The sequence below is a fragment of the Mustelus asterias genome, chromosome X, assembly GCF_964213995.1.
Source record: "Mustelus asterias chromosome X, sMusAst1.hap1.1, whole genome shotgun sequence".
NCBI classification, from domain to species: domain Eukaryota; kingdom Metazoa; phylum Chordata; class Chondrichthyes; order Carcharhiniformes; family Triakidae; genus Mustelus; species Mustelus asterias.
In genome coordinates, this window is record NC_135834.1 from 3,239,561 (window position 1) to 3,261,504 (window position 21,944).

Sequence of the window (21,944 nt, forward strand, 5' to 3'; positions counted from 1 at the left end):
CTTCAGCCCAAACTAGTCCATGCCAACCAAAATGCCCATTTGCCTGCATTCGGCCCATATCCCTGGTATTTGTGTGGTGTGGTATTTGCCACTTGTCAGCTTGGGCTGACAAGTGGCAAATAACATTCACACCACACAAGTGCCAGGCAATGACCATCTCCAACAAGAGAGAATCTAACCATCGTCCCTTGACATTCAATGGTGTTACCATCACTGAATCCCCCACTGTCAACATCCTGGGGGTTACCATTGACCAGAAACTCAACTGGACCCAGCCACATAAACACAGCGGCTACCAGAGCAGGTCAGAGGCTGGGAATCCTGCAGTGAGTAACTCACCTCCTGACTCCCCAAATCCTGATAAACCATCTACAAGGCACGAGTCAGGAATGTGATGGAACACTCTCCTGGATGCGTGCATCTCCAACAACACAAGAAACTCAACACCATCCAGGACAAAGCAACCCGCTAGATTGCCACATCGACTAACATCCACTCCCTCCACCACTGACGCACAGTGGCAGCCGTGTGTGCCATCTCCAAGATGTACTGCAGGAACTCACTAAGGCTCCTTAGATGGCACCTTCCAAACCCACAACCACTACCATCTAGAAGGACAAGGGCAGCAGATACCTGGTTACACTCATCATCCTGACTTAGATTGGCATTAGGCAACTAATGCTGGCCTGGCTAGCCACGCTCATAAAAGAAAAGATAGCCCAAAATCTATGACAGCTGGAGAGTTTAAATTTGGTTAAATAAATAAACCTGGAATAAAAGACAAGCATCTATAATGGCATTCATGAACAAGATTGCTGTTTACTAGTCTCCCTTAAAGAACGACATGTATAGTCCTTATCCAGTCTGGCTTACCTGCGGCTCTGGATCCACAGCAAGGAGGCCGAATCGAGGTGCACAAGATTATGCAGGGCATGGACAGAGTGGATATGGAGCAGCTGTTCCCCCTAGTTGAAGGGTCTGTCACGAGGGGACATAGGTTCAAGGTGAGGGACGGGAGGTTTAGGGGGGGGATGTGAGGAAAACCCTTTTTACCCAGAGGGTGACGACAATCTGGAATGCGCTGCCTGGGAGGGTGGTGGAGGCAGGTTGCCTCACATCCTTTAAAAAGTACCTGGATGCGCACTTGGCACATCATAACATTCAAGGCTATGGGCCAAGTGCTGGTAAATGGGATTAGGTGGGAGGTCAGGTGTTTCTCATGTCAGTGCAGACTCGATGGACCGAATGCCCTCTTCTGCACTGTATGATTCTATTCTATAAATCAAGGAATCGGAGAAACACAGGAGGTGACTATTCAGCCCTCTGTGTCTGTCCCTGTTGTATATGAGAGCAATGCGCCTCGATGTAATTCCCAGCCTTTTCACTCTAGGATTGTGAATATTTTCTCATCAGATAATTGTCCCATTCCATTTTGAAAGGCAAAATTAAATGCGCTTCCATCATACTCTCAGGCACTGTATTCCAGATCCCAACCACTAGCTGCAGAATTTTCTCATGTCACCATTTCATCTTGCCAGTCCCCAGATGGCTTTAAAGTAAAGAGTTTGGGGGAAGTGGGAGATTCCTGCAAGGGGAGATTTATACAAAGGACAAGGCAATAGCGAAATGGGGAATGATAACAGGGTGTGTCAGGAAAGGATAGAGTGTACAAACATAAGCATGTAGCAGCAAATAAGCTGGTAACAGGGAAACATGGTAGGAAGAGAGAACTAAAAGGTTCTCTAACTGAATGCATGTAGCTTTCATAACAACATGGATGAATTTACAGCGCAAATAGAAATAAATGGATCTGACATGATTGCCATTAGAGAGACATGGCAGCAGAGAGACTCAGCCTGGGAAGTGAATATTTAGCGACATTGTAAATTTAGGAAGGGTCAGAAGAAAAGAGAAATGAGATGGGGCAGCTGTTAATAAAGGGTGAGATCCGTCCAGCGACAGCAATGGTCTTGGCTTGGAAGATCAACATGTACAATCAGTGGAGGTAAGAAATAGCAAGTGAAAGAAGTTACTGGTGGGAGTAGTTTATAGGCTCCCTAACAGCAGGGAGGACAGAGTATACAAGAAGAAATAATGAGGCTTGTGAGAAAGATACTGCAATAATCAGGGGCAATTTTAATTTTCATAGAGATTAGACAAATCAAGCTGGCAAAGGCAGCCTTGAAGGGGAGTTTATTCAGGACAGCTTCTGAGAACAATATGTCTGGAAACAACCAAGAACAAGGCTATTCTAGAGCTGGTGGCGACATGATCGTGTAATAAAGGATCATTGAGGCAAGAGTGATAATAACACGATGAATTTCACATTCAGTTTGAGGACAAGAAATCGGGGTTTGAAACTAATTTCTTCAGCTGAAATAAAGAAGATAACTAAGGTACAAAGCCAGAGCTGGTTAAAGTGGACAGGGAAAATAGGTTAAAAGTTAAGACGGTAGATGAGCAGTGGCAGACATTTAGAGATATTTCAATGTTTTCAAAGATACATTAAAGAGAGAAGGATGCACCATTCATGGCTGACTAATGAAGGTAAGGATGGTGACAAATTAAGAAGGATGCACAATGCTGTAAAGATCAGTAATAAGTCAGAAGATTGAAGCATTTTATAAACCAGCAAAGGAGGACTATAAAAAGTACAAAATTAGAATAGGAGAGCAAACTAGCAAAAACTAAGATACAGACAGCAAGAGCTCCCACAAAAAGGGAGAGAGGGGCTGAAGCAAACATTGGCCTCTTAGAGGCAAGACTGGGGAATTAATGATAGGAAACAAGGTAGAGACTTTTAACAATTATTCTGTGTGTCTTCATTGTAGACGACAGAAAAAACACCCCGAATGTAGTAGAAAAACAAACATCATCACTGGAGAAAAATAAATACAAAGAATACTAACGGAACTAAAGGCCGACAAGCCCTCTGGACCCGATGACCTGTATTCTAGGGTCTTAGAAGTAGCAGCTGCAGATAGTGGATGCATTGGTTATAATCTCCCAAAACACCCTAGATTCTGGAAAGCACGCAGTGATTGGAAACCTCAAACCAACACTTCCAATCAAGAAAGGAGAGACGGAAACAGGCCAGTTAGCCTAACAACTGTCACGAGGAGAATGCTAAAACCCATTATTAAGGAGGTAGCAGGAAGAGAGTTGGAGAATCAGACAGAGTCAGCATGCCTTTGGGAAAGGGAAATCATGTTTGATCAATTTATTAGAATTCTTTGAGGACATGAGAAGCAGGGTGGATCAAGGGGAACCAGTAGATGCAGTGCATTTGTGCTTCCAAAAGGCATTTGATAAAGATGGCACACAAAGGTTACTATGTCAGACAAAGGTTTGTGTTGGAGGTAACTAATAGAAAACAGACCAGGATAAATGGATCTTCATTGTGCTGGTGAACCAGCTCAGAGTGTCACAGAGATTAGTGTTGGGGCCTCAACTATTGATATGAATGGAAAATCTCAGCAGGTCTGACAACATCCGTGGAGAGAGAACAGATCCAACGTTGAGTCTAGATGATCCTTCATCAGGGAAGCTCTGACATCTAGACTCGGAACGTTGGCTCTATCCTCTCTCCACAGATGCTGTCAGACCTGCTGAGATTTTTCAGCATTTTTCTGTTTTTGTTTCAGATTCCAGCGTTCGCAGTATTTTGCTCTTATCTACATTAACGACTTGGAGAAAGGGACCAAGTGTATTGTAGTTAAAGTACGTCATGTGGCAGATACAAAGAGCCAGTAAAAGGACTTTGCATTCTACGAGAGGGCTGGCTAAGTGATTTAAGTTATAATTGTCAGATGGATTATAATGTGGGGAAATGTGATGTTGTCCACTTAAGTGGGAAGAATTGAAAAGTAGAATGTTTTAAATGGTGAGGTTGCAGAATGCTGTGATGAATCACAAAAAGTTAGCACGGGGGTAAATTCTCGTTAAGTTGCCCCGTTAACGACATCTTTTTAAGTTGTTTATCCTATAGGATTGTTTTATGTTGGATTTTCCATTTTTGGCTAATCGTCATTGCAATGATGGTGCAGTGCGCACAAAGAACAAAGAAAATTACAGCACAGGAACAGGCCCTTCGGCCCTCCAAGCCTGCACCGACCATGCTGCCCGACTAAACTAAAACCCCAAAGAACAAAGAAAATTACAGCACAAAGAAAATTACGTGTTCAATATTTAAAGTTGATCTGACATTGATACCATCTGAGGTGTTTGCATCGATTTTTTTTAAAAACGCGTCCGATTCTGAAGATCCAAACCAACATTTTTTTTTGCAAGCGAAAAGTTAAAGCCCAAGCTGCTCATTTCTGTGAAGAACGGGTCCATTTCATGAATTTCACTCTGATTTCCATTTTGGAGCCCAGGTATGCTGTAGGAGAGGCACAGAAGCCATTTTAAAGTCAGAGAGAGAGAGAGGCATTTGCTACTGCAACACAGATAAAATGGCTTTCCTTGTCATAAGGTTCAGTTGGGTGAAAACATAGAGGGTGCATAGTGCATGCCCTTCAAGAGACTGCCTTTGCAATTGTCTGCTTATTTGAGCCTCAAGTCTGGCCCTTGAACAAGTCTGCAGCAGGTGAGGCAGGTGCACCAGCAGTGCCTCCAAAAGATCCTCCAAAATCCATTGACAAGAAAGGCAAGGTCTTTACCCAAGCCAACATGCCCAGTATCGAGCTGCTAAATCGCTCAAAGCCACCTCCACTAAAACATTTTTGGGTGTCCTCAACGATCCGTGAAGGAGGCAAAACATCTCCACCAACACATGGCTCATTCGGGAAGACGGTGAACAGAGGCTTTGGTGGCAACTCTCTAAATTGACTCTCCAAATACATCTGTTCACAGTTGGCAGTCTGGAGATTTCATATTAGACTTGACAGCCCTCGCTATACCCATCAAACTGGAATGGAAGCTAGTGACTCCTGAACCTGGGGAACCGGTGAGTGGTATCCAATTTGAATTCATACAGAACTGCCTTTATATTTAATGATTTGATTTTACAAGTTATTTCATCTCGGAATGCACAGTGCTGCACATTTGATACATACATACAACTTGCACATTGGCTTTTCTGGGTGGAAAATGTCCAAAAGAACCGAACTCCGGCTTTAACACATTTGCATGACTCACTTAAAGTCACAATTTGCAGGAACACAACTTTAAGTGAGGGCTTACTGCACAGCAAGCAACTAGGAAGACAAATGGAATGTTGGCCTTTATTGCAAGAATATAAAAGTAGGGACGCCTTGCTCCAACTGTACAGGCATTGGTGAGGCTATGGGCACAATCTTCTGGCTGTTCACACCGGTCCTGCCGACAGTGCATCCCTGCCGCCTGTTTCCTGGTAGCTTGGGGTGGAGTCAATGGGAAATCCCATTGACAGCAGCGGGACCAGAAGATCCTGCTGCCGGCCAACGGCACGCTGCCTCCCACCACAAGAAACATGCTGCAGGGAAGCCAGAGAATCCTGGCGCGTATGCCAAAGGATCATGTACAGTTTTAGTCTCTTCACTTAAGGGATAAACTTGCATTGGAAGGTTAGAGACAGCTCACTCAGTTGATTCCTGGGACGAAAGGATTTATCTTACGAGGAAAGATTGAATCTGCACCCACTAGAGTTTAGAAGAATCAGAGGTGATCTTATTAAAACATGTAAGATTCTGAGGGCATTTGAAAGATAGATGCCGAGAGGATGTTTCTTCCTCATAGGGGATCTAGAAAGGGAGGTGATGGCCTAGTGGTATTATCGCTAGACTATTAATCCAGAAACTCAGCTAATGTTCTGGGGGACCCGGGTTCGAATCCCGCCACAGCTGATAGTGGAATTTGAATTAAATAAATAATATCTGGAATCAAGAATCTACTGGTGACCATGAAACCATTGTCAGAAAAACCCATCTGGTTCACTAATGTCCTTTAGGGAAGGAAATCTGCCGTCCTTACCCGGTCTGGCCTACATGCGACTCCAGAGCCACAGCAATGTGGTTGACTCTCAACTGCCCTCGAGCAACTAGGGATGGGCAATAAATGCTGGCCCAGCCAGCGATGCCCATGTCCCAGGGATGAATTAGGGATACAGTTTCATAATAAGGGGTCTCCCATTTAAGACCGAGATAAAGAGGAATTTCTTCTCTCAGAGGGTTGTCAGTGTTTGAAATTCTCTCCCCCAGCAAGCAGTGGGAGGCTGGGTCATTGAATATATTCAAGGCTGATTTGGACAGGTTGATTTACAAGGGTTATGGGGCAACAGCCAGGAAAGTGAAGCTAAGGTTACAATCAGATCAGCCATGGTCTTATTAAATGGCAGAGCTTACTCTTACTCCAGCATTGCAATGCTCTCCTTAATCAATACCATCCCTCACTCTTATCTTCCTTTATCTTTCCTGAACACCTTGTATTCACTCTCTCTTCTCCCCCCACCACCCCTTTGAGCCAAGTCTCTATATTTCCACAAGGCAATTTGCGCCAGTAACTCACCGACCTTAATGTCATATTCCGTGCATTGATATATATGCTCAGTAACCCGGATTTAAACTGTCTCTCTTACTCTGACCCTACCTATTGATTTCCTTATTCTGGTGCTATCCAGCTCTCCCAGTATTTTATGTACCTTGGCATTCCTCTGATGTTAGCTTCTAGTTCCCACACCCCTACCAAGTTAATTTAAACGCGCCCCAATTACGCAAATAAAATTGATCACGCCTGTTTAAGTGCAACCCATCTGGTCTGTACAGGTGCTATCCTCCCCCAATTCCATGTCCACTACATCAACAGCATTACTCTCATCAACCCTCTGTCACCTCCTCAAACAAGCAAGTTAAACAAGGTTTGTTTTTACCAAATCATGCTGGCTTTCCTTAATTAATCCACATTTGTCCAAGATGTGGAGATGCCGGTTTTGGACTGGGGTGAGCACAGTAGCCTAGTGTTGTGAGATGACTTAAAGTCCAACAGGTTTATTTGGAATCACGAGCTTTCAGAGCACTGCTCCTTCATCAGATGAGTGGAGAGGTGGGTTCACAAACAGGGCATATACAGACAGAGACACAATTACATGATAATGGCTGGAATACGAGTCTTTACAGGTAATCAAGTCTTTACAGGTACAGACAGTGCGAGTGGAGAGGGGGATAATCACAGGTTAAAGAGGTGTGAAGCCAGGACAGTTAGTAGGATTTTGCAAGCCCTGGCCAAATGGTGGGGGTTGCATGTAGTGTGACATGAACCCAAGATCCCGGCATGAGGACAGCCTCAACTGTCAATCAACCATGCCCCTGGCCTCCATGCATAAATCCCTGTTAAGCTCCCAATTGGCCCCACTCCGCTCTTTGCCATGTTTTCACTATTTATATACTTGCAGATAACATTTTGATTCCCTTTCATCTTAGCTGCCAGTCTCTTCATAGAATCATAGAAACCCTACAGTGCTGAAAGAGGCCATTCGGCCCATCGAGTCTGCACCGACCACAATCCCACCCAGGCCCTACCCCCATATCCCTACATATTTACCCGCTAATCCCGCTAACCTACACATCTCAGGACACTAAGGGGCAATTTTAGAATGGCCAATCAACCTAACCCGCACATCTTCTCATACTCTCTGCTTCCATGATTTGCTTTTTCACTTCCCTCTATCAAATACACTCCATTCTGATTCATCTTGCTCTTTCATTTCTTATCCAGGTTGCAAAGAATGTTTTTGTCCTTCCTTTACCCCTCCTGGGAACATACCTCAACTGCACCTGAACAATCTCCTGTTTAAAGAAATGCCATCCTTACTCTAAACGTCCTCTGGAATGCCCGAGGAAATCACTCAGTTGTATAAAAGCCACTATGAAGTCTAATAAAAGGAATGAAACTAGACAGATAGACCAACTGGCATTGGCCTAGTCACCCTGTCAACCCTGAAAAGTCCTCTTTGGGAGAGCTGTCTCTCAGACTAGTCAAGCAACAGCCTGACAGTCACACTCATGGAATCATACTTTACAGATAATGCCCCAGACACCACCATTACCATCCCTGGATATGTCCTGTCCCACCGGCAGAACAGACCCAGCAGAGGTGGCAGGATGATAACCTCCTGCTGGTTACCACTTACTGCGCGCGCGCGCCCCCACCCCCCCAAGCTGGTGAATCAGTTCTCCCCCATGTTGGACACCACTTGGAGGAAGCACTGAGGGTGGTAAGGGCACAGAATGTACTCTGGGTGGGGAACTTCAATGTCCATCACCAAGAGTGGCTCGGTGGTGCTACCACTGACCGAGCTGGCCGGGTCCTAAAGGACATCGCTGCGAGACTGGGACTGCAGCAGGTGGTGAGGGAACCAACAAGAGGGAAAAACATACCTCACCTCATCCTCACCAACCTGCCTGCTGCAGAGGCATCTGTCAGTGACAGGATGGGTAGGAGTGACCACGGCACAATCCTTGTGGAGACAGAGTCCCATCTTCGCATTGAGGAAACCCTCCATCATGTTGTGTGGCACTATCACCGTGCTAAATGGGATAGACTTCGAACAGATCTAACAACTCAAGACTGGGCATCCATGAGGCGCTGTGGGCCATCAGCAGAATTGTACTCCAGCACAATCTGTAACCTCATGTCCCGGCACATCCCCCACTCGACCATCACCACCAGGCCAGGGGATCAACCCTGGTTCAATGGAGAGTGCAGGAGGGCATGTCAGGAGCAGCACCAGGCATACCTCAAAATGAGGTGTCAACCTGGTGAAGCTCCAACACAGGACTAGCTGTGTGTCAAACAGCGTAAGCAGCAAGTGATAGACAGAACTCAGCAAACCCACAATCAGTGGATCAGATCTAAGCTCTGCAGTCCTGCCATGTCCAGTCGTGAATGATGGTGGACAATTAAACAACTCACTGGAGGAGGCTCCACAAATATCCCCATCCTCAATGATGGAGGAGCCCAGCACATCAGCGCAAAAGATAAGGCTGAAGCATTCGCAACAATCTTCAGCCAGAAGTGCCGAGTGGATGATCCATCGAGCCTCCTCCAGTGGTCCCCAGCATCTCAGATGCCAGTCTCCAGCCAATTCGATTCACTCCATGCGAGATCACGAAACAGCTAAAGACACTGGATACTGCAAAGACAATGGGTCCTGACGATATTCCAGCAACAGATGTGTGCTCCTAGCCAAGTAGTTCCAGTCCAGCTAGAACATGAGCAGATACGCAACGTGGACAATAATTGTTCTGTATACAAGAAACAGGACAGATCCAACCCAGACAGTTACCACCCAATCAGTCTACTCTCGATCATCAGTAAAGTGATGGAAGGGGTCATCAACAGTGCTATCAAGCAGCACCTGCTCAGCAATAACCTGCTCAGTGACGCCCAGTTTGGGTTCCACTAGGGTCACTCAGGTCCTGACCTCATTACAGCCTTGGTTCAAACATGGACAGAAGAGATTAGGTCAGAGTGACTGCCCTTGACATCAAGGCAGCATTTGACCGAGTGTGGCATCAAGGAGCCTTAACAAAATTGGAGTCAATGGGTATCGGGGGGAAAACTCTCCGCTGGTTGGAGCCATACCTGGCACAAAGGGAGATGGTTGTGGTGGCTGGAGGGTCAGTCATCTCAGCTCCAGGACATCTCTGCAGGAGTTCCTCAGGGTTAGTATCCTAGAACCAACCATTGCCACTTTTTAATCTACAACCTTGCTTCCATTATAAGGTCAGAAGTGGGGATGTTCGCTGATGATTGCACAATGTTCAGCACCATTCGCGACTCCTCAGATACTGAAGCAGTTCATGTTCAAATGCAGCAAGACCTGGACAATATCCAGGCTTGGGCTGACAAGTGACAAGTAACATTTTTGACACACAAGTGTCAGGCAACAACCATCTCCAACAAGAGAGAACCTAACCACTGCCCCATGACATTCAATGGCGTTACCATCACTGAATCCCCCACTGCCAACATCCTGGGGGTTACCATTGACCAGAAACCGAACTGGACCCAGCCACATAAACACTGTGGCTACCAGAGCAGTTCAGAGGCTGGGAATCCTGCAGCGAGGAACTCACCTCCTGACTCCCCAAAGCCTGTCCACCATCTATAAAGTACAAGTCAGGAGTGTGATGGAATACTCCCCACTTGCCTGGATGGGTGCAGCTCCAACAACACAAGAAGCTCAACACCATCCAGGACAAAGCAGCCCCGTTTGATTGGCACTCCATGCACAAACATCCACTCCCTCCACCACCAACGCACAGTGACAGCCGTGTGTACCATCTACAAGATGCACTGCAGCAACTCACCAAGGCTCCTTAGGCAGCACCTTCCAAACCCATGACCTCTACATCTCTCAGGACAAGGGCAGCAGATACCTGGGAACACCACCACCTGGATATCCACTTCCAGTCACTCACCATCCTGACTTGGAAATATATTAGCTGTTTCTTCACTGTCGCTGGGTCAAAATCCTGGAACCCCCTCCCTAACAGCACCGTGGGTGTACCTACACCACATAGACTGTCTGATGCCCAATAACAATCCTGAACTCCTTCCCTGACAGCACTGCGGGTGTACCTACACCACATGGACTGACTGATGCCCAATAACAATCCTGAACTCCTTCCCTCACAGCACTGCGGGTGTACCGACATAGACTCCAGCAGTTCAACGCAGTGGCTCACCACCACCTTCTCAAGGGCAACTAGGGCTGGGCAATAAATGCCGTAACACCCACATCTCAAAAAATAATCTATTAAAAAAGTGTTTTATCAATGACGATGATAGGCACCTTACTGAAATCCTCTTGGAAATCCAAATACGTTGCATAATACGGTTCCCCCTTTATCCACACGTAGTTGTTTTTTTTTGTTAACATAAGCCTACTTGTGACACTAACACTGCAATGAAGTTACCGTGGAAATTCCCTAGTTGCCACACTCTGGCGCCTGTTCGGGCACACTGAGGGAAAATTTAGCTTGGCCAATGCACCTAACCAGCACATCTTTCGGACTGTGGGAGGAAACTGGAGCACCCGGAGGAAACCCATACAGACATGGGGAGAACATGCAGACTTCGCAGAGACAGTGACCCAAGCCGGGAATTGAACCCGGGTCCTGGCGCTGTGAGGCAGCAGTGCTAACCACTGTGCCACCGTGCTGCTGTCAAAGAACTCCAGGAAACTATTCAAACTCAATTTCTCTTTCATTTGAAAACTTTTGAAATTTTCCAGGCTGCTGCGTCCTTTCCAGAATCTATGGAATTTTGGAAGATCAGAATATCCCTACAGCCACCTCTTTTAAGACTTTAAGATGGAGGCCAGCATGTTCAGGGGACTTGTCAGCCTTTAGTCCCAGTAGCATACCTTGCACCCTTTCCTCCACTAATCACTTTTGTTTCAAGTTCCTCTCTCACTTCCACCCCCCCCTTCATTTTCTGCTATCCTTGGAATGCTTTGTATCTTTGACTGTGAATAAATATTATTCAAAACCTGACATTTATATCTCCTTTAATGTCTGCCATTGCTCATCTGCCGTCTTACCTTTTAACTTATTTATCCAGCCACTTTAACCAACTTTGCCTTAAATAAAGGAAATAACTGAGATATTAAGTTTAAGACACTAGTTTCAAACCCAGATGTCTCACCCTCAAACCGAAATGTGAAATTCTACTAAGTTCTGATCACTCCTGCCTAGAGGATCCTATACTTCAAGTTCATTTATTAATCCTGTCTTTTACACATTACCAGGTCTAAAATAGCCTGTTCCCTGCTTCAATTCAGAATGTATTGTTCGAAGAAACTGTTCCAAATACACTCCATGAACTCATCTTCCTGGTTACTTTGACCAATTTGATAAAATTTGATATGATAAAACAACCGCCCACGATTATTGCAGTATCTTTCTTCCAAGCCCAATTATTTCTCGATTTATACTCTGTCCTTCAGTATAGCTATCAGGACGCCTGTGAACACTCTCACAGTGACTCCTTTCCTTTGCTATCACTTGGCTCCACCAAAATCAATTCTACATCTTGATCTCCAGAGTCAAGATCATTTCTCAATACTGTGCTAATCCCAGAATTTTACAAAGGGAGATGGCCAAGTACTTAATTTAGAGAATTTATAGGGTTTTAGACAAAAAGCAGGGTTGTGGGAATAAACACAACTGCTCTTTAGAAGATCCTCTACAGCCCTCCTCTCCTGCAAGTTTCTCTGCTCCAGCAGACACAATATCCACATGCTACCGTACTAACTGGGATAGATTTATGAGTAATGCCGGAAAAAGCCACTTACATCAGTGGTTGCAGGAACAGGGTCAGGCTGATGATGAGGTGATCCATTTCTGAAATTAGATCAACAATTTTGATTAACAATAAGCTTTTAAATTGTGTAAATTATGCAAACAATATAGCAATGATAAGACCCACCCTTCAGCAATAGTGAAGCTGCCTTGTGAACTGCTAAACCCAGGAGATGCCGTATTGTTAACGTAGGAGATGTCCGGCCAGGGAGAACACTGGACAAGGGGAGGAAAAAAGTTAGTTAGGAACTTAGAAATCAGAATGTGATGACAACTTCTCCAAATTATGTACAATTATATATTATGCTCAGCTAAAGTGCAAGTAGAGATTTCTTCTAGTGGTGACACAGCATTCCCAGTCTATTCTCCACTGATGTCTACACATATTAATCCCATTGCAGTTTATGAATACTGCAAATTACTTCATGAATAGTTTGAGGAATACTTCCTACATTACTCAGCCACACACCCCCCCGAATGTATTGAAACAAAAACCAAAATTAAGCATTAATAAGCCAATTGGGCTTCTTTCCTTTTTGCCTACACTCTTATGATTTCTAATTTAATCGTTTACATCAAATTATCACACATGCTGACCAAAAGACAGATGTGTAGTGTAAGATCGCAAATATTTGCCTAAGAGTGCAGCCTTACCTCTGTGAGAATAGTTGTATCGTAAGAAGGTTGGTACTTTTCCTTCTCCTGAGGAGTTCGTTTTTCCATCTTTTCCCGATCGGTTTTCTGTTTTCGATCAGCACCTTTTGGCTGCAAACAAATCATAGACAATAATAAAAAGCCCAGTCATGAGAGATAACGCACAATGTGGCCACCAACAATCTACAATGCGTGCACAAGGATTCTATACATTTGGAGAAACTGAGAAAAATACTACTTTTCTACCTCAGAAATTGGAGCTGGAATGCACAACTGACTTCATTTCCCAATAGTACAATTGCTATTCTATCAATATTATGTCCAGTTCACTTGAAATAGAGAAAAGACCAAAATAAATTAGGAAGCATCCCTAAGTTGGGAGTACAAAGGGAACCAAATGGATTCCAAAGGGAATAACTACCAATATCATGTGGAGTGAATCGAATTGGCTGAAGACTGGCATCTGTGATGTTGAGGACCTCAAGAGGAAGCCGAGATGGATCATCTACTTGGCACTTCTGGCTGAAGACTCGTTACAAATTGTGCAAGTACAGTTCTGCAGCTGATGGCCCACAGCACCTCATGGATGCCCAGTCTAGAGTTGCTAAATCTGTCAGCACAGTGGTAATGTCAAACAACACGATGGAGGGTATCCACAATGTGGAGATGGGACGTTGCTCCCACAAGGACTGTGCAATGGTCACTCTGACAAATACTGTTATGGACAAATGCATCTGCGACAGAGCTGGGCCTTTTCAGAGGGCAGTTGAGAGTCAACCACATTGCTGTGGCTCTGAAGTCACATGTAAGCCAGACCAGGTAAGGACGGCAGATTTCCTTCCTTAAAAGGGACATCAGTGAACCAGATGGGTTTTTATGATAATCGACAATGGTTTCATGGTCATCATTACTGAGATCAGCTTTTAATTCCAGATATTATAAATATAACTTCCATCAGTTGCTATGGTGGGTTTTGAACGAATGTCCCCAGAACGTGGACCTCTGGACTATTCATCCAATGACATTACCACTATGCCACCATCTCTCCCTTAGGACAATAGCCTTTCTGTAGAAAATGTCTGCACTGTTGCAGGCACTTCTTAAATTAAGAGATGTTAAAAGCAAAATACTGCGGGTGCTGGAATCTGAAACAAAAACAAAATGCTGGAAAATCTCAGCAGGTCTGACAGCATCTGTGGAGAGAGAATAGAGCCAAAGTTGCGCGTCTGGATGATCCTTCACCAGACCCTCCGACAAAGGGCAATCCAGACTTGAAACGTTGGCTCTATTCTCACTCCACAGATGCTGTCAGACCTGCTGAGATTTTCCAACATTTTCTGCTTTTGTAAGATCATAGAAAATCATAGAAACCCTACAGTGCAGAAGGAGGCCATTCGGCCCATCGAGTCTGCACCGACCACAATCCCACCCAGGCCCTACCCCCACATATTTTACCCGCTAATCCCTCTAACCTACACATCCCAGGACTCTAAGGGGCAATTTTTTTAACCTGGCCAATCAACCTAACCTGCACATCTTTGGACTGTGGGAGGAAACCGGAGCACCCGGAGGAAACCCACGCAGACACGAGGAGAATGTGCAAACTCCACACAGACAGTGACCCGAGCCGGGAATCGAACCCGGGACCCTGGAGCTGTGAAGCAGCAGTGCTAACCACTGTGCTACCCGGGGGTGGGCTCGCCAATCACAAAGGGTTGTACGGAACACCTCCTGAATAACAGAACAGCTGCCATTGAGATCTTCCCCAGAACCATTTTCATCCCAATAGAAATCTTTAGAAGGCATAGATTTCACCCTCGAGGAGCAGAAAGTGTTAAACAAATAGGGACTGGTAGAAGGAAGATCAATGCTAAAACAGCTCACAAATGTGAAAAATTATCAATGCATTCAGCTCATGCAGCTTGTGGAAGTAACTGATAAACTGGCAGATCATGGCCTGTTGTGGGAGTGAAGTGGAAAGCAACACGGTGGAGTAGGGTGGAAGGTAGCATCTCTGGCACACACGCTGACAATTGATGGGGCTTTCAGGGCACACATTATTAAACATATTCTCAAACTCATGGAGCAATACCATGATATTTGATCTATCTCAGCTAAATCTGTACATTTTAAGAATCTTAGCGGTGGGAGGGTGTAATTACAGCATGACAATTTGACACTGGAGTTTCCAATAAAATCGCAAACATAGGAATTTATATTGAAAAGTTAAAAGCGAATGCATTTAGACCGAGTTACATCTGTGCTCTCCAGTCAAATTTTGCCTTCCCCTCCAACTTTGGTGCACCTCAAGAATATACTTGCTTTTGACTGTGGGGAACATCCAGGGAGATCAACTAATCGATTATAAAACTCACGCATGCATCACCTGTCTCAAAAACGTGACACGCTGTGAGAAATTTTGACTAACGGCTTTACGTCAATGTTTACAATGGAAAATCCCGTTCTAGCAAAGTATAATCGGCTACCACGATTCTGGTTTCCAGCTAGTAAGTAGCATTGTGGCATTTCCTCTGTCTCCCAGCAACTTAGGCTTTAGTACTGTCACTTAGGAAGTTCCTCCATTCTGCTCCAAGTCTCTGCAAGCTTTCAATTTTTGGAACCATTTTTTTTTAAATGCATCGACATTTGCCTCTTTCAACTTTTCCCCTTTCATTTTGAATTAGAACTCCAAACTGCACCTTGGCCCTACTCTTAAGTACTGTGGGAAATACCATAGGATATTTACTAGCATATATAAATTCCTCGAGTTGGTAACACTATAATACCCTCGCTTCCTTCACAGGGGGGGGTTGCTACCTTCAAACAATATTACAAAAACTCCCATTACTTTCTCGCTTGCTCCATAGATGACACTGTAAACCCCTCAGTCTCTTAAAAATTCAGTTAAAAAGATAGATATACCATTTCCTTTGCTGTGAGCAACATCACAAGATGCATCTCATTTGGTGCTAAGCACCGGGTTCAAAGTCCTGACAGAGCAAAGCAACTACTCCACCAGGGAGACATTTTAATCTGATTTTAAACCTCATTACAGAGGGTAAATGTGACTAATGTTATTGTTAGCTATGAAACCAGTGTACTGTGACAGTCTGGCTTAAACCTTAAAAATACAAGATTGCTATGAAGAATTATTAATAGTTCAGTGGCTATCTTTGGATCTGTGCCAGATAGAGCACAATAAAAACAATTTTTGGTTCAACAAGTTGGCAGAGTACAAGAAACGCTAAAGGTCAGGACAGTAGTTGCTGTGTTCCTCTTTTTAGATCCCTCATTACGTGCATCTTTTACTTAATTTTCATTAAATAGAACTATAGTGTTCAGAATTGCTAACAGCATGTAGCAAGAAACCAGGTTTGTTGACCTGAGCAGTGCAGTCTAGGGCACTGGAGAAGTCAGGTAAGAACCAACAGGTGAGGTGAGAGAGTGAAGAGGGGAAAAATACTGACCCAAGAGCCTTGTCCAGAGCATAAACACTAGCACGGTCTTGTTGGGCCACTGCATCGTATCTACCGCACAGAAATGTGAAGTGAAAGAATGGCTTGAGGAGGCAGGGGTTGTGAGGATTCCAGCACAACTTAATTTAGTATGATTTAGTACAACACCACAGCAGTCACTTACATGGAACTGGGCATTGAAAATAAAATGCAGCAATGATGCCCAATTGCAATCCCCCCCACCGCCACATCTTTAGACAACAATCTATCAGAAAACCGAGTTTAGCTTTCATTTCTTTTCACACGTTATCAGAATTGGCAACTTAGCTGAAAATATGAGCAATCAATTTAACAAGGTGCACTTTTAAATATCAGTATCATATATTGTTTGCACGAGCTTTCGGAGCGCTGCCCCTTTATCAGGTGAGTGCCTGATGAAGGGGCAGGGGGTGGCAGCGAGTAGAAGCAGCAGAAATATGGATTAGGAAGTGAGCTTGTTGATTTGAAGTAGATCTCATGTCTTAAGAGTTATCAGAATCCTTTGGTGGCCATGCAGCAAATCAAGTTTGTTGGGGGCTCGATAGCCTCATGTGGTGCACTTCCACTGATGGCTGAAGAGACCAATCTGACACACACAGGTTCTGCCACTGGTAATTGGTGATCAAGTGCGTTATGGCATGGCACACGGTAATTGCCCCGCTGCCCAAATCCCCAAGGGAACTTGGACAAGCTATCACAATAATTTGCAATTTGTATTTTATAATGAGAAGGTATCTGCACTGAAGTCAGGAGCAAAAATTTCAAACCATTCTTAGAGATTTTAAGTACTAAATTTAAACGTTTATTAAAAGAAAATGTAAACACACAAGATTACATTTACACAGTTAACAGCAGTTCTGCAGACATTGCCGAAAAGAGTTCTGCTTAGTTAAACTCCGAGCCAAACACCCTTTTTAGACAACAACCCTCTCAGAATTTCTTTATAGAAATTCCTGCAAGATTACCACAAACACCCACTGTTGCTATAGGGGAGGTATTACACAGGCTTCTCCCTCTTTCAGTCAATACTAGATAATCAAAACTTGTATCAAAACCTTGCAGACACAACACTGGTCTTTTTTCAGGGTAGCTGCAGGCTGCTTTCCTCACAGAACTGTTTCAGCTCTCATGGCTACAGTGACACAGCTTTCAGTCTCTCTTTAAATAGGTTTCCCCTCTTTCCCTCATCTGGCTTCAGCTACCATGAAAATTCTTAGATCTGTCTCATTGGCTGGGGACTGTTTGCAGGGTGCACAAAGTCACCAATGCGTGATGAGTGCCAACTTACTTGGGGAGCTTTGATTTGAAAATACTACTGCGTTTGTGGAATGCCCAGAATGCATCACAAACAGCGAAGATGAACATTGTTGAGCTTCCTTTCTTGAAAGCTGCAAGTCATCCATGTTTCACAGGCAGACCAGATGTTCAGAACACAGGCCTTGTAAAACGAGAGTCTTAGTCCTAATGGTCAGCTTCATGTTGTCCCATGCAAGTTTTGAGAACTGGCCAAAGGTGGTGGCTGCTTTCCCTACATCTTATCAAGGGGCAGATTGTCTGTCACTTTGCACCCAAGGTAGCAGAGTTTGATAACCACTCCCAGCGGGGTGTTACCTAGTGTGATTGGGGCAGGGATGTAACACCCTGTCCCATGACTACAGTTACCTTGACACTTAGACTGTAACTTGTTCTCTGGTTATGAGTCTTTGTCGATGAGTTTCTCTACGTGAGTGACAAGCACAGCATTATAGTAAAGGAGTTGGCAGATGTCCCACTATCGTGAGCTGTACTTTGATCTCCCAGTCTGCATTTGACTTTTTCCTGCAGCTTCTCATCTTGGTCAAATTAAACAAAGAACCCTCATCACTGGAGCTTGAAAAAGCGGTCGATGGCTTAACAAAGGCACCACTGGCAAGTGTGGGATTCCAGCCAAACTCAAGCATGGAAAGTCCCCAACCATTGCCACACCTTCATAACCTCCCCCACCATTGGAAAATAGGATATGTTCCACAGGACATGTATGATCCAAATCAGCATATTATACAAAAAGGTGACAGAGGAGATTGCAATAACTACAGCAGCATTGTATTCCTTAGAGTCATTGGGAAGACTTCTGCTAGGGTCATGCTGAAGAGACTCCATCTATTTGTAGACCAAGTGTATGCAGAAGCACTGTTTTAAGTGCTGGCAGATCTACAGTGGGTATGACCTTCTCCACATGCCACCCACAGGAGAGCTGTAGGGAACAGGATATACCTCCTGACCTTATGCAAATCTCACTATAGCTTTTGACACACAGGACAAGACTCTACACGATTAGGGAGAAAAACTGGCTGTTCACCGAAGCTCCTCAGTTTCATATGGCCTTTCCACGACAACATACGGTACTGTTTGATGACACCTCTTCCAAGTTTTAGGATGAAGAAAGGAGTGAAAGAGGGCTACATCCAATCCCCCGCTTTGTTTGGTATTTTCTTCATGCTCTCCTGACGTTTGCCTTCCCTACAGACTATGGAAGGAGTTTATCTGCTTACTAGGTCAGATGGCAAGTTCTACAACCTGTCCATGTTGAAAGCAAAAATACAGTTGATAATCTTAGTGCCCCATTTTGTTCATATGAGAGAGGTAGTACCAGTTACTAATCTATATCTCATACTTTTGAAGTGTTAAACCCTACAAACTAAATAGAAACTAAATATTACCACATTCAAAGAAATACACTAGTCTCCAAATGACAATGTATAATCACTGGTTAAGTTTGATCTCCAACCTTTAAGTGCCATCAGTCTGGATGCGGAGGAAGAATCTGATAGCTAATCAAGATCCTATATCTTTTAGAACATTTGCTAACGTTTTTGTTCAAGTGCCACAAGTAGACTTAAATTAACACTGCAATGAAGTTACTGTGAAAATCCCCTAGTCGCCACACTCCGGCACCTGTTCGGGTACACTGAGGGAGAATTTAGCACGGCCAATGCACCGAACCAGCACATCTTTCGGACTGTGGGAGGAAACCGGAGCACCCGGAGGAAACCCACACAGACACGGGGAGAACGTGCAGACTCCACACAGACAGTGACCCAAGCCGGGAATCGAAGCTGCATATCTGGCGCTGAGGCAGCAGTGCGAACCACTGTGCCACTTTGCTGCCCTTGTTGCTAGTGGCCTTGAGACCATCAGCTCAGTTGAAGAAAAATAGTCATGATGTGGAGATGCCAGCGTTGGACTGGGGTAAACACAGTAAGAAGTCTAACAACACCAGGTTAAAGTCCAACAGGTTTATTTGGTAGCAAAAGCCACTAGCTTTCGGAACAGGCTGTTCCTTCGTCAGGTGGGTGGGTCAGGTTTGTGATCAGAACGCCCACTCACCTGACGAAGGAGCAGCGCTCCGAAAGCTGGTGGCTTTTGCTACCAAATAAACCTGTTGGACTTTAACCTAGTGTTGTTAGACTTCTTACGAAGAAAAATAGTGCAGGGTCTCAGAGGAACGAGGAAAATGTTCACGTTAAAGATTTTCTACTCATTCTGGTTATACACAGATTGCACTATATAACTATGCTTGCTTCTGTGTAAGAATCTACATTAAAAAGACAAAAACTACGCAGCCCAAAGCAACAGTATGACAATGAGTCCTGCTATGCTACCCTGAAGACCAGGTTCAATGGTCTAAATCTGCAGCTATCAAGAGCTATTAAAAGAGTGTTTCCATTTTTGGGACCTACTCACAACTGGCGTTCCACCAGTGGTAACTCAACTCCCACCTATTTCAGCTTTAAAAACAAAAAATTCAAAGCTTCAGAAATAGAAATATTATGCAAGATATTTTGTTAAGTGTTAGATTGCAATTTGAGTTCGCCTGACAGTCCATATGGGCAAATGAAGGTTATGGGATAGTAGCAAGTTAGAGCGACCTGGAAGATTTCTCTGCTGCGTGGTGATCCAACTGGTCATGTTCAGTTCTTGGTGGGGGTGGGGGATTGTGGAGTAAATACAGCAGAAAGACTATCAGCTAAGATGTCCAATCCATGGGGATATGGGGAGGAAGAAGGGAATAGGATATTGAATTTGATGATCAGCCATGATCAAAATGAATGGCAGAGCAGGCTCGAAGGGCTGAATGGCCTCCTCCTGCTTCTAGTTTCTATCCAGATAAATGTCAGAAGACTGAGAACAAGAGTAAGCTCTTCCGTAACACCTTCAACAGTCAGTCAACAAGAATGGATAATCAAGCAATGTACAAGGAAGACTGGATCCTGCACAAGTCAGGACATTGTAAACACTGGAAACAAAAGGGCAGAAACCCAGTCTCCAGCATGAGGTCTGTTCTTCCTGCTCCCATCTGTGACCCGAGCTTAACTTACAAGAAAGACAAAGTTAAAATCGAGCTGCAAATAATTCTAGAGACATTTTCAGATTCAGTGTGTTGTGGTAGGTGTTGTACATCTGCTGCTTAAGAGTATGAATTACACTGCTTGTGTCATTTAGATCAGCTTTAAGCTGCTACATAAGACATGGGAGCAGAATTAGGCCATTCGGCCCATTGAGTCTGCTCCGCCATTCAAACATGGCTGATATTTTTCTCATCCCCATTCCCCCCTGATTAAGCAAGAACCTATGTCTTAAAGACACTCAATGACCCGGCCTCCACAGCCTTCGGTGGCAAAGAGTTCCACAGATTCACCACTCTCTGGTTGAAGAAATTCCTCCTCATCTCCATTTTAAAGGATCGTCCCTTTAGCCTGAGGTTGTGCTCTCTGGTTCTAGTTTTTCCTACTAGTGGAAACATCCTCTCCACATCCATTCTATCCAGGCCTCGCAGTATCGTGTAAGTTTCAATAAGATCCCCCCTCATCCTTCTAAACTCCAACGAGTACAGACCCAGAGTCCTCAAGTGTTCCTCATACGACAAGCTCTTCATTCCAGGGATCATTCTTGTGAACCTCCTCTGGATCCTTTCCAAGGCCAGTACATCCTTCCTTAGATATGGGGCCCAAAACTGTTCACAATACTCCAAATGGGGTCTGCCCAGAGCCTTATACAGCCTCAGAAGTACATCCCTGCTCTTGTATTCGAGCCCTCTCCACATGAATGCTAACATTGCATTTGCCTTCCTAACTGCCGACTGAATCTGCACGTTAACCTTAAGAAAATCTTGAACAATGACTCCCAAGTCCCTTTGTGTTTCTGATTTCCTAAGCATTTCCCCATTTAGAAAATAGTCTATGCCTCCATTCCTCCTTCCAAAGTGCATAACCTCACACTTTTCCACATTGTATTCCATCTGCCACTTCTTTGCCCACTCTCCCAACCTGTCCAAGTCCTTCTGCAACCCCCCTGCTTCCTCAATACTACCTGTCCCTCTACATATCTTTGTATCATCTGCAAACTTAGCAACAGTGCCTTCAGTTCCTTCCTCCAAATCGTTAATGTATATTGTGAAATGTTGCGGTCCCAGCACTGACCCCTGAGGCACACCACTAGTCACTGGCTGCCACCCTGAAAAAGACCCATTTAT

General features: G+C 44.5%; 1 protein-coding gene across 3 annotated transcripts in view; it reads right to left on the reverse strand.

Moving 5' to 3' along the window:
• tfcp2 (transcription factor CP2) overlaps positions 1 to 21,944 on the reverse strand; it is a 115,764-nt gene that overhangs the window by 36,559 nt on the left and 57,261 nt on the right. For all 3 annotated transcript variants that reach the window (XR_013495831.1, XM_078201213.1, XM_078201214.1), the window contains exons 7-9: positions 12,939 to 13,049; positions 12,412 to 12,500; positions 12,278 to 12,326 (exon numbers count right to left, since the gene is read on the reverse strand). Coding sequence is in view for 2 of the 3 variants with exons in the window: in XM_078201213.1 (XP_078057339.1) it covers positions 12,278 to 12,326; positions 12,412 to 12,500; positions 12,939 to 13,049 (249 nt within the window). In the remaining variant the exon portion in view is untranslated. The remainder of the gene's footprint in view (positions 1 to 12,277; positions 12,327 to 12,411; positions 12,501 to 12,938; positions 13,050 to 21,944) is intronic.